The 13,751-nt window shown below is 44.1% G+C and overlaps 1 protein-coding gene across 8 annotated transcripts in view; it reads right to left on the minus strand.

Annotated features, from left to right (window-relative positions):
• RASAL3 (RAS protein activator like 3) overlaps positions 1-13,751 on the minus strand; it is a 145,917-nt gene that overhangs the window by 36,614 nt on the left and 95,552 nt on the right. For 5 of the 8 annotated variants that reach the window (XM_081893861.1, XM_081893859.1, XM_081893862.1 and 2 more), the window contains exon 3: positions 4,245-4,662. In XM_081893861.1, the coding sequence (XP_081749987.1) occupies positions 4,245-4,662 (418 nt within the window). Of the gene's footprint in view, positions 1-4,244; positions 4,663-5,043; positions 5,372-6,533; positions 6,866-8,608; positions 9,387-13,751 lie in introns of those variants that run through there. The other 3 variants (XM_081893858.1, XM_081893857.1, XM_081893860.1) reach the window with 3 other exon arrangements.

Raw genomic sequence — 13,751 nt, forward strand, 5'->3', positions numbered from 1 at the left:
TCTCTCTCACCACCCCTCACATACCTCTTGAAATCTTTATTTTTATTTTTAAGAGGTTTATGATGACTTAAAAAAAAAAGATGGAGCCCAACACTACCATGCTACTGTATCTCCTCTTTTTAAAACACACACACACACATACACAGAGAGAAAACTGGCTGGGTTGTTTAAAATAATGTTTGAGGTATTGACGGTCAAAAAATTAAATATGGAGGGAAGGTGGGCCACATATGAAGAGATTTTGATGGAAACCAAGCAAGGCTTAAAACTTAAACCATATGATCAGACTGAAGGTTTATTTACAGGGTGGTTGCAATATCATCAAGTTAGTGACATATTTAATGTTGATAAGAGGAAGGTTGGTTTTGAAAACAAAAAAATCAAGTTTTCAAATCGATCTGTTGGAAAGCAGAAGTAAACTTTTATCTAAGATGTACAATTTGTTGTTAGAATGGTTTACCAAAGATGAGGAAGTGAAAGAAGTGATGATAAAATGGGCACTAGACTTTGGGCACAACATTGAGTTTGATTCATGGATAAAATTGTGGAATGAAAATTTGAAATTTACAGTACGTATGGCATTAAACGAAAATGTAATGAAGATGATGTATAGGTGGTATTTGACACCAGTAAATTTAGCTAAAATGTATAGAATGAGAGATAAAACATGCTGGAAATGTAAAGAATCAGACGGTGACTTTTATCACATGCGGTGGACTTGTGACAGAGTAAAAATATTTTGGAAACTGATCTATAATGAACTAAAAATGAACTAAAAAAGATGTTTAGCTATACCTTCCCCAAAAAACAGGAAGCATTTTTGCTAGGTTTGATGGGAGAGGAAATTGCAAAGATAGACCAAAGACTATTTATGTACGCCACAGTTGCAGCAAGAAATTTAATGACCCAAAAGTGGAAGTTACAGGAGGTACCTACCATTGCAGTGGCAGGCGAAGATGATGGACTTTGCAGAACTGGCCAGACTGACTTGCAGGATTCGAGAGCAGGATGATCAGAAATTCCAAAGGGACTGGAGTAAATTTATTGCATATCTGAATAATAATTGCAAAAATCTGAAGACACTAGCAGGATTGAAATAAATCCTACAATGCAGACAATAGGTTAAAGATTTAAACTGCAAGATTGGATCTGAAAGTGGAAAACCTACTGAAGGGAAGGAGGAAAGTCGTATGCTGGGCAGAGCAGAAAGTCTTTGTGTTTGGTATTGTAATATTGAAAATACTGTTTAAGGAGGAAAATAATAAAAATATTTTTTTTAAAAAAATGTTTGTAAAAAAACAAACACAGAAGTTTTTCTTTTGGGAATTATATGGCCAGAACTGCCTTAACTGTATAGAAACTTATTCGTGTATGTGACCACAGCAGCAAGAATGTTAGTCGCCCCCAAAATGGAAAGAAGCAGAAGTCCCAGCAAAGGAAGAATGGATGCAAAAACTTATGGAATATGCAGAAATGGCAAAACTTACCAGAAAACTAAGAAATCAAGATAACAAACTTTTAAATAAAAGAATAGAAATGGTTTGTTGAAGATTTACAAATTGTAAACAGATAAGAACATTGGCAGGATTATTGTAATAACCTGCAGTTTTATAAGAGTATACATTTAAAGAAGATGAATAAATGAGCAAATTAAGTTAAACTGGACATGCAGAAGATATTAAAAATAAATTTAAGCAACCGCAGAAAGAGGGGGAAGGAAGTCAAGTTTTGAAATGTGAAAATGATTGAAAAATTAGTGAAATGTATAAACCTGAAAAGCATAAATATTATTTTTAAAAAAAGGAAAGAAAACTGGCTACGCATTCCCCCCCATTGCAGGAGTTCACACAAAAGCACACCACCAAGTAAATAGTTTATTTGCTTTTAAAACAAACAAACAAACAAACAAACAAACAAACAAACTTAAATAATAAAATATAAACTGGAACAAAAGGCAGAGCGGTAGCACTGGCGGCAAAGGGAGAGGATGTGTCACTCATTATAAATGATATAAAATACGCCACACACATACACAGCTGTTTCACAATCACATTCCACAAAAGCGCTGCTTTGAGGTAAGGAGTGTGGGCCGTGCACAACAAACAAGTGCAGATTTATGGAGCAGAACGGCAACTCGTGTAGGAAAGGCCTTTCACCAAAGTGAGAGAAGTAGCTGCTGCGGCCGTCATTTCAACACCAGCAGAACGAAAAAGCTTGCATGTTTCGATGCAGACTTTTTTAAATGGTGCAGCCAAGTAAACCAAACTGAGGCATGAAACAGACACCTAAGGAAGACCTAAGCTCACCCAAACCGTATTATTAGCAGTTGGCAGAAGCAGTGGAGCAGGAGAGGGCAGGGAGTGTCAAGGGATTTTACTTTGCAGGTTGAGAGTTGGAATCAAATCAAAGAACACATTCAGATGTGCTCAGATGACTTTAGGCATCAAGAGCCTCACTGACTTCAGAATGGTGTCAATAGGACGGAAGTGGTTTGCAGTCAATCGTTTCAGCTTAACTGGGTCAGCAATAGATCTATTTTGCATCATCTTTAGTTCAGACAGCATTCCTCCCTTCTGCCCCACAGGGAAGAAAATCCCACTCAATTTTGCACCTAAACTGAAATGTGGTATAGGGGTAAATTGAAGAAGACTAGGAACTCTGCACTTTCCTAAACTTTTAATTATCTCCCCAGCCAATCACCACACCAGTTCTTTTTTCTTTTTTTACGGCAGCCTGATGAAAGACAGACAGCTGCTTACTTATTGCACAATAGTTTCTAAACCGTGGTTTAAAACCAACCATTATTCTTCCCAGAATTTGGCAAGAAGAGAGAAATTCCTGGAGAGGTGAAGAGGCTCACCCTTTGAGAAACAGGATAACACTGGCAGCCCAGACATAGTATCACATCATTTATTTTCCTTGACAAATTAATCTAGAATACTGACTTCACTTTGGTTCTTTTTGCGTTCTAATACCAATTAGAACAGTTATGGGTTGTGTCGGCTTGGCTAAAACAACCCAAATTATGTGCATGAATAAAATACAGACATTAAGAACATTTATTTTGCTCTAAATAGGCACGCGGGTGGCGCTGTGGTCTAAACCACTGAACGTCTTGGGCTTGCTGATTGGAAGGTCAGCAGTTCAAATCCCCATGAGCTCTCATTGCTCCGTCCCAGCTCCTGCTAACCTAGCCGTTTGAAAGCACGCCAGAGCAAGTAGATAAATAGGTATCACCCCTCTCTTCTGGGAAATGATTTATAAATGAACTGGAAAAAAATGTTTAAAATAACTATTGTTTTAAAAACCAGAGGCTTTCTTATTAGGTATAATAGGAGAAGAATTACTGAAGAATAAGAAAGCAGTGTTTATATATGCGGCGACAGCGGCAAGAATGTTATCTGCCCAAGGATGGGAAGAAGAAAGAACCCCATCGAAAGAAGAATGGATAATGAAAATGATGAACTATGCCAAAATGGCAAGGCTGACTGGGAAGATCAGGCACCAAGAGGATAATAAATTCAACAAAGAATGGCAAAACTTTATAGAATATATTAAAGAACACTGTAAACATTTAAAAACGTTAGCAGGATTGATTTAGCACTTATAATTTAAAACGACAAAGGATAAAGTTGAAGTGTAATAATTTACTGTAGATAAATTGAATTAGATGCAGTAAAAAATGAAGATAAATTATGGAAGCGAAGGGAGGGGTGGCGGGAAATCTGGGGGTTCAGGGAACCCCATAAATGTACTGATATGGATTATGGGTTAATGTAAACGTGTGTGTGTAAAAAAATTTTTTTTGAAACTTTGAAAGAAAAAAAAGGATAAATAGGTACCACTGCAGCAGAAAGGTAAATGGTGTTTCCGCGCGTCCAGGGGTCCTTTACTTTTATTTTTTACTTTTTTATTTTGCATATAGTCTACTATGGTGGGTGCAAGGCAAAGAGTCATGCAGAGAACTGAAGCATCAATTCCTTGTGGCTCCTTGCATTGTCACCTGGGATTTCACCAGTCACTGCCTTCGTGCTTTCAAAAGATATCTCAGTCATAAGCGATAGAACCCTAGACAGGATGTGGAAGGTGTTTTTGAGCAATGTCAGGCCTTGAACCAGCTTTATGCAGCTACCCACTTCCCCCAGCCTGTCCTGCACGTATGGTCTGCTCTCTTCTAGTTCAAAACAACACAGAAACCCAGCTGGTGTCCATCACAAAACTACCCTTGGGGAGAGTTGTCTTACCTTTGCTCGCTTCCTTAGTCTCCCTTTCCGATCGGAGGGTCCCCTCCTGGTTCCTTCGGTGGGACACAGAGCGCAAGTACTTCCTTAAACTCATCTTACTGCTTCTCTCCTGGGCCTTGGGCACTTTGGCCGGAGTGGAGAAAGCTCTCTGGAAGACGGATCTCTTAGCAGCAGCTCTGCTGTCTTGGGGGGCCGCTGGTGCTTGTGGGAGCTCATGGCTAGATTCAGAAAGCTCGGTCTCTGGCTGGCTTTGTACTCGCCTCCATTTCTGTAACTTGTCCCTGCGGCTGCTGCTGCCCCATGTCGCATGGTTCAACTCCGGTTCCTTCTCCCCATTCTGTAGAACTGTCTGCCACCTGTAGGACCTCAACAAGGACGGCGTATCTGTTCCGGACCTGTGTTTCTGGGGAGCCTCCATCTAAAAGCAGAAGCGTAAATGCAAAAGGTTCCAGAAAAGCATCAAAAACAAAAGACCCTTGTATTCCATGCAAGGTTTTGGGATATCACAGTCAAGCTAAAAGTGAGCCCAGATTTACCACCTTCTGGTTCTTACTGAATGGCCTAATACTCTTCCTGTCTTGGCAATTTGACCAAAGCCACATGATTCCCTCTCCTGAGCAGCAAGGAAACACAAGCGATACCTGCCTTCTCAGCATAGCTATCAAGCGTCTCTTATTTGGCGGGACAGTCCCTTATCCCAGCACCATGTCCCGCTGCTGTCCCTTATTGATGAGGCTTCGTTTGGCTGCTGGCTGGGCTTTCTGCCTTTGGCTCGGAGGGGCTCAGAAGCTAAACATACCTGTGCCCGGAAAATCCCTTATTTTGGCTGCGGATCCCTTATTTTCGAGGCTGCTGGTCCCTTATTTTCAAATCTGTAAGTTGACAGCTATGCTTCTCAGGGCAATTGAAAGATGCACTTTTCTCCTCCTGAAACCCAGAAGGTAGTCTTTCCCCACCAAGGAACAGTCCTTTTTAGTGGCAGGTGGATGTTGCAGCAGGGTTACAGCAGTCAGATTCCGTCCCTGTCCATTCGTGGAGCGCAACTGAGAGTTTTCTGGTCCTGAGAGATGCTGCCCTGCACCGGCTGTGTTTCAATCACGGACATGTTTCTAGCAAGGCTCCTGCGCCTTTAACAACAGGAACAGAAAATAAGATGGCAAGCCCAACTGCATCCCACACTGTCATTCTCATACCCAGACACTTCCTGTGATGAAAGAGATTGCACCGTGCAGAGTTGCTAATTGTAACTTGCAAGCTAAGCTCCTTGAGGCTTGCAGAACCTGGGAGTGGACAGTGGAGTATCAACAGAAGCCCATCTGCCTTGTCTGAAACTGTCGAGAGAAGGTTTACAGTGCTTTGCCAAACCTCGCAGACTGTGGCCCAGCTCCAAAGAGCCATGGGTGGGGCACTGTGGGGCTTGCCTCTTGAGCAACCGGCTCTGCCCTGACCCACAGAACCTGTCCTACCACATCCCTTGTGCACTGGGAAGCCATCCTGCCCAACCCCTTGCATGGTGCCAGCCTTGGAGCAGGGATTGCTCTGAGCTGGGATTGCTGTGCATCCCATAGAGAGGACCAACCTTTCATCTCCTACCCTCCTCCCTGCTGTGGGCACTGCTTTGTTCAAGGCAGCTAGCTCCACAGCCCCGGTTTAATACTGCAGAGGTGTCCAGAGGGTGAGAATATGGGACCCACAGGAACTGGGGCAGCAGGTTCGTCTGGCACAAGTTCATCAAAGAACCACCAAAGGGAAATCCTGGCTGAGTAACATCTGCAGAGCAAAATCTTTTAGGGCATGTTTGTGCAGGATTTCGTCCAGTCTCAGTTGTGCTTTCCTGGGCTCTCTGGATATACTTTTTGTTGTGCATCAGTGCTCCTGATGGTATCAGGACAGTTGTACACAATCCCCTTTTCAATACTGTTTCCACCTGCAAAGGTTTTGGGGGGGAAACATACTGCTTCTTTTGCAATCAGCACATGCCCCATAGCTTCCTGCTGAAATTTAATCATTAGTTATACAAGCTTTTGCACCACAAATTTGCTGGTTTTTTGCCCTGCCTTTGTTGTGCTACAGTGCAAGAGTGCCTCTCCTGAATGATGCATTTTTTAAAAATGTTTTATTTTCATATGTATCTGCCCAATCAACGGCAAGATCTGCTGCAACAAAGGGGTGCAGAGTACATCTCCCTGTCCCAATCCTGTTACTTCTCTTCCTCACCCCTCATTCTGCAACCCCCACCCAATAACCAGTTCCCCTTCCACCACAGCACAGAGCCATCTGCCCAGTTACCTTGGCTTTCTGCTGAGCCTCTCACCCCATCCTGCCTTCACCACTTCACTGTCTGGCTGATTTCCTCCCCTCCTCATCCTGTGCTCTGCAAGTCCCCATGTGATCTGCATCAAAGATAACAATCTCACCTCCCTCTGCCTGAGCAGCACCAAGGCAGCCTCTTACAATGTGGGTGGCTGAAGCCATGCTCTGTCTGTCTAGCTCAGAAGGTGCACATTTGCAAAATGGGCTTGGGCTGCTTGGACCAGGCTCAGCAAAAGCTCTCACCCGGTCGATCCCTTCTGCCACCAAAAAGCAGGTTATACACATTTCACATCTGCATTTCCTCCTATGAGGAGCCACATGGCAACCCAGTTCAGAGCGGGCAACTTGCTGAAGTGGGCCAAGCCTTGCTGTAATTATTATTACAATTATTTATTAAATTCATATCCGTCCTTCATCCAAGGATCCCAGAATTGCTCTTCTCCAGACTTGTGTCTGACGAGCACACATTGAGTGGAATTCAACAGCATGCTACAGTGATCATTCTTGGAGCCAGTTGCCAAACCATCTCTCCCTTCCTTATGCTATTTTGGGGGTTCTTCAGATCCAGCAGAGCCGATGTGGGAGAGGAGGGGAGAAAAGGCCTTATTGCACTAGTGGGACCTGTTGTACTGGCTATTCAGTTGAATCAAACTCATTCAGTTTTGCATCTTGCATGTGCATCAAAGGGCTCGCCCAGCCTTCTGCTTGTCTTGGGCCTAGAAAGTCCAGGTCTCGGCAATTTTCCACTTCTTTCCAAGGGAAAACCAGCTCTTTAGTGATAGGTCAGAACAAATGGCAATCTGGGGGAAACCTGAATTGCTGTTTGCTCTGATTGAGCACTAAAGAGCAGGACAGGGGCAGTGTGAATGAGCCCCCAGTCAACCATTCAGATGCTGCAAGTCCATTTTGAAGCAGGGCCAGTAAAAGTTTCCTAGGACAAATGATGCCTGCCTCCAGCATAGCAGCACAAAGAGGATTGAACAGGTAAGACCCTGGAGCAAGGGCCAAATTAAATGTGACAGCAAGAGTTGTGATTGGCTCTTCCAAGTTTTGTTTTCAAAAGATCAAAGTGGAGGAGCCCAAATTAGATCAGGGTCATGACACATGGGGATGTGAGCTAAACCCTCTCATCTTATGCCATTGACCCATTCTACGTGTGTCTTTTATTTATTCGAAAAGTTTCTATGTTTTGGTGTGACCTATGGTTGACTGACTGATATTTATATGCAACCTTTTGTCAATAATTTCCAATTGGTTCATAAACATTAAAAACAAGTTCAATAATGACAAACAATATAAACAAAACATACAGCAGATCAAAGCACAATTAGCAACGAGAGATGTCAAAATATTCATGATTTCTGAAATAATTTTATAAGGTCTAGGTGAAAATAAAAAGTTTTTTGTCTGACACCTAAAAGAAAGCAAAGTTCAGAGCAGATGTTCATAGGCTGCAGTGAACTTCTTAGAACTGTGAAAGCTCTGGTATCACAGCTTTCATCAAGTGCAGAAGGGAATATGGGTGGACGATGGGACAACCAGCCTCATATAACCACCATGCTTAATTCATGTATGAAGGGGTTAAAACCATAGAGTAAGCTCTGTCCTGTCCTGCCAGGCTTAGCTGGGTCACTCCCCCCCACCTATTGTTGTATTCAGTCAACATGAGAAGCTCATTGTGTAGAGAGGTTTGAGTTGGTTGCTGCAGCTCAGACCACATGGCTCTCACAAGCCTCTCTTGGGTTCCTATACCAATATTTCAGGAACTTTCACCACTTTGCAACTAAGCCGGCTTAAATTTTTAACATAATTTTATTTATAGATTTCATTTATATACATTTCAATAGTCTAACAATAGTTCTAACATTTCAAACCTCCCTTCTGCCTCTTTCTGCGGTTCCTTGCATTTATTTTATCATTTTCTGCATATTCTAAATTAACCTAACTTATTCTCCTTTTATACTCAGCCAGGTTTTATTGCCTGTGAACTTTCTGAAGCACATGAATCTGAGCTTTAGAGAGTTTATAATCAAGCAAAAATTTTAACTTACCAAACTTGTGGTCTTTTTCCTATGCCGGAAGAAGAGGGAATCTCTGGAACTCACTTTGAAGGGCATATTTTAAAGGTCTAACAGCCTATATTTCCACTGTTTGCTGCATATTTTGCGACTTTAAATCTCCACTGGTGTTTCTCCTACCAAAGAGTACTTGCCCCAAACTTGGATCTTGGCACCCAGGAATTCTCTGTTTATATCTATTTTTCCCTTGCACCAGTATTGACAACACCGGCGTCTCCGATTGGTGAGCAGTATGAAGCCTCTGGATTTGCCAAGTCTGGCTTCGACGCGAGGATCCTGGCCTTCCAGCTGCTCAGACAACACAACAGCAGCACCCGGCCTTCAGGCTTCCTCCTCATCCTTTCCCACACTCTCCAGGCCTACACCTGAGTACTGCAGGACCAGCCCTACCACAATGGCACACGCCTAAGTTACACCCCATTTGGATTACTGCAACATGCTTTTGAAAAGTGTTCAGAAACTTCAACCGGCTCAAAGAGCTGCAGCCAGATTGCTGCCTGGCAATGGTTATAGGAAGCGGACAACTCCCTTGTTGCAAGAGCTCCATCGGCTACCAGTCTGTGTCCAGGCACAATTCAAAGTGCCGGTTATGACCTATGAATCCCTGCGTGGCTTAGGTCCAACGTCTCTGAAATACCATACTCCCGCATTGGAACCTGTCCTGGTTCTGAGATTTTGAGAAAGGGTCTTCTTGGTGGCTGCTCCCAGGCAACTTTGGAACTCCCTCCCTGTTTTGACTGTTTCTCTCCTTGTTGTCCCTCTGCCGACAAGGACTCTTGGGAACAGACTGCTTTTAATTAAAGGCCTGAAGCCCTCTGACATGATTTTATATCTCCTCGCAGACACAGATAAGTATTTGACCTGGCGTGTAGCACTCTTTGCAACTGCTGCTAAGAAAATTAGAGCAAATTATATAGCCAAGGTAGCCTTGGCTACCTTTATTTATTTGACCCTATCTATCTACATCAGGCTATGCTCTATCTTTGTCACCAAATTCCGAGATTGCACACTGTATTAATTGACATTGCTTTTTGATATATTAGTGGCCATGTGATGATTTTAGCTTATGAATTTTATTGTTTAATGTCTTGATCTGTATATTGGGGTACTTTTATAGCTCTGTTTAGAGTACGTAATGTTTTGATAATATAAATGTTTTAAGTCTTTTGTATCAATCCAGTATATTTTCCTTTAATTGTCGAATGATTCTGTGAACATTGCGGCAGCCTTTGGCTATGTGCAATACAACTGACTGACAGACTAATTAAAGGCCTGGTTTTACTGTTATTATTTGTATGGTTTAAATAGATTTTTTATAATATAGATAAATTCTGTCAAAGCTTAATTTTAAGGAAACAATTGCTTATTTCCTATGTTTTTAGCTCTTTTTTATCTGTCAACTGCCTTGAGTCCCTGCAAATATGCAATAATAAATATGCAATAAATAATAATAATAATAATCCACAGTGAGCTGTAACCAAAGTTTATTCTTGGCTAACCACTCATGGTTTGTTTGGGGGAAACAAACCATAATTCCATGTTTAGACATAACACCAAGCCAAACCATGGTTTACCTTCCTGCAGCACTGCAGTAGGGGAGGAGCCAAGCACTTTCACCCCTTAAACCATAGTTTAAAACATAGGTGAACTAATGTGACTGTTGCAATCCACATGGAAATAACATATAAGGTAAAGGTACCCCTGCCCGTACGGGCCAGTCGTGTCCGACTCTAGGGTTGTGCACCCATCTCACTTAAGAGGCCGGTGGCCAGCGCTGTCCGCAGACACTTCCGGGTCACGTGGCCAGCGTGACAAGCTGACGATTGGCAAGTCCTAGGCGCTGAGGTTTTACCCACAGCGCCACCCGCGTCCCTCGGAAATAACATAGTGCCCTGAAAATCTGTCCCGAGTTAACACTCAAAACCAGCAGTGGAAAAACAGGAAAAAAACCTCATAGATATGTTAAGAGAGGCATTCAAATAAATAAAACTGAGGACCCAAGTAAGAAGGGGAGGGAAGTCAAGTATAAAAGGAATACGAATGAATCATTTTTTATTTTTGTTTTATTATTATTTATAAATACATGTTTCACCATAGGAGAACTGAGATGTTATAATGTGATTCTATGAATGTAACTTAAAAGAAACCAATGATTTTCCCAAAAAGAAGAAGAAAGAAAAATGAGTGAAATGTATAAAACTAGTGAAATGTATAAACTTGAAAAGTGTAAATAAAATTTGAAAAAAAAAGAATTGCGTATCTCCAAGCCCGCCTGAAAAACACATTTTCTGGTCTGGAAACATTCTTTCTAATACAAAAGCATGGGTGGCAATCCCCATAACTCTTTGGGAAGGCAAAGGCTCTCTGCAGATGTTCAGATGCACGCTGTTACTGAGCAGACCACCCCCCTGCAGTAGGTCGGAGGAGCCCTTGTCCAGATTAAGCCCTGCCAAGAAGCAAGTGATGGAGAGTGGTACATCAGACAGGATACCTGACCTGTTTCTCAGAGGCCACTGACAGCAGCTAGAAAGAGCAGGTCTGTCAGTTTTCACCACAGCCATCGAATGCAGACAGCAGACTCATAATCGTATTGCCCCGCCCCCCGCCCCCATGCAGCGCAACCAGACTTACATTTGAGGACAAAGGCCTGTAATTGGAAGCAGACTTAACTCAGTGCTTCAAGCTGTTTTCCACACCAGACTGATATGAAAAGGTGTTCAATTCAGAATCAAAATATATGTGTAGAGTCCTCTTCCCCCAACACACACACACACACACACACACACACAACTGAATGCACTGCATGATTTACCTAAATTGTTGTGGTTTCTCAAAATAGCTGCGCTACTGTTTCCTCTGACAGCACTGTGGCGCTGACATAAAAGTAAAAGCTCATTATTTTCAGTGTGGGCAAAGCTTCAGCCGCTCCTTTTTCACCCTTCAGCAGCAGCGCTGAGGGCCGGGCTGGCTGCAGAAAGTTCTAGACCAGCATTTCCTTTCGCCTGTAGACTTGGCCCGGAAAATGTGTCGAGTGTGGATTGCAGCAGCTTGGCTGCTCACCAAAACACTGTCACCACCGTGTTATGCTGAAGAAATGCACTGGCTGCCAGTCAACTACCAAGCTAAGTTCAAGGTGTGAAAAGATATGTGCAGCTTGGGATCAGGATACCTGAAAAAACATCTCACCCCTTATATATTCAACTGATCTCTCTGCAGGCCTCTATCATCCCACCAGGAGGTTCAGTTCCATTTACTATCAAACCCTCCAAGTGTCACCATTTTCCAGGACAGTCCAGGAATTATGAAAGCCATCCTGGCTTCTGACTTGGCCCCAGAAGGTTCCGATTTTCCCTGCCATCGCCATCGTGCTCGGGGAAGAGGATGAGCCGGCGGTTGTCTCCACAGTGACTGCAGTTGCAAAGAACTCCCTGTTGCCAACCTCCTCCCTTGGGCAACTCATAGCGGCTGCCGAAAAGTGGGTGAGGAGGAGGAGGGGAGGCTGCCCCTGGTGAGGTCCAGCTCCCAGGCCCAGACAGAGGGGGGCCATATGGGCCACTTGGCCCAGGCCTCCGATTCCAAAGGGGGCCTCGGTCAGCATATATTCCCTATGCATTTTTAAAAAGCACTATTGTACAGTCATACCTTGGGTTGAATGTGCTTCGGGATGAGCGCGTTCGAGTTGCGCTCAGCAGCAACCCAGAAGTAACAGAGCATGTTACTTCTGGGTTTCACTGCTTGCGCAGACACTCAAAATGACGTCACGCGCATGCGCAGAAGTGCCAAAACGTGACCCGCGCACACACAAACGCGCAGACACGGGTTACGTTTGCTTCCAGATGCGAACGGGGCTCCGGAATAGATCCCGTTCGCATCTAGAGGTACCACTGTATATCTATATTTTCCATTTTGTCTTTATATGCAGATACGGTTCAAGCCTTGAAATAAAATTATTTGTCAGCATAACTTTCACAAAAATTATTTATATACTTACTTATTTATAAGACTTCAGTTATCTCCAGGGTAAAACGGGGGGGGGCACATTATCTTCCTGGCCCAGGCCTCTGCCTGGCTCTGCAAGGCCCTGCAAGCCCCGTGTGATGCACTAGCTCTGTGTTATGTAGTGTAGTTTCACCCTGGGCCAACAGGGGGATACTGTATATAGTTTTCACTCAGGTCTGTAGATAGTTTTCACTCAGGTCCGTGGCAGTTATTTTAGGCGGGAACTCTGGGCTGTTGTTGTTACAATGTTGACAGCCGGCTGCCTATAAAAGCAGGCCGGCTGAGCTGTTTGCAGTCAGTTCTATTCCAGCTTACAAAATAAAGAGCTACTTGAAGAAATCGCTGTGCCGGCTGCTATGTCAACCCACAACTTAACTCTGGCGACGAAGGTGGGATCGATGGACATCAGAGCACAGCCAGATGCGGCCAGCCTCTGAACTGAGCTGAATCACAGAGCGAAATCACTGAGCGAAATCACTGGGCAGAACCAATTCAGAGCTGACTGTTCTGGCTAGAGCACTGTGTTCCATCCATCGCCCTTCACGCCGGCATTGGAATCATGGCTTCACTTGTGCCTCTACTGCCGTTTGCGCCAGCCTCTGAATCATGGGACTCCTACCTCGCTCGGTTCGACTGCTACCTCCAAGCCAACGAGCTGACAGCAGTATCAACGGATCGGAAGCGGGGCCTATTCCTCAGCCTCTGTGGGCCTGAGGTGTTTGAGATGGCCCGAGCATTGGTTGCGCCTGAAGCAGTCCAGGCAACACCATGGGACACGATCCAAGAGAAGCTCCGCAACCACTACGCACCAAAGCCGTCCAAGATTGCTGCCCGCCATGCGTTCTACCACCGGAACCAGGCAGAGGGGGAGTCAATCAACAACTACACCACCGCCCTGCGATAGGCTGCAATGCACTGTGAGTTCCGAGACTTAGACGATGCCCTGATGGATCGAATCGTCTGCGGGGTCCGGGACATCCATCTGCAACGGCGTCTCCTAGCCATGCCAGACCTCACGCTACAGAAAGCCATTGAGGAGGCTGTGGCCTCAGAAGCTGCTGAACGCTCCGCCCAGGAGATCCGCAAGTCCAGCAGCCCGCGTCTTGCTAGGGAGCCA

Source organism: Podarcis melisellensis, assembly GCF_964234715.1.
Source record: "Podarcis melisellensis genome assembly, chromosome: 17".
Taxonomy (NCBI): Eukaryota; Metazoa; Chordata; class Lepidosauria; order Squamata; family Lacertidae; genus Podarcis; species Podarcis melisellensis.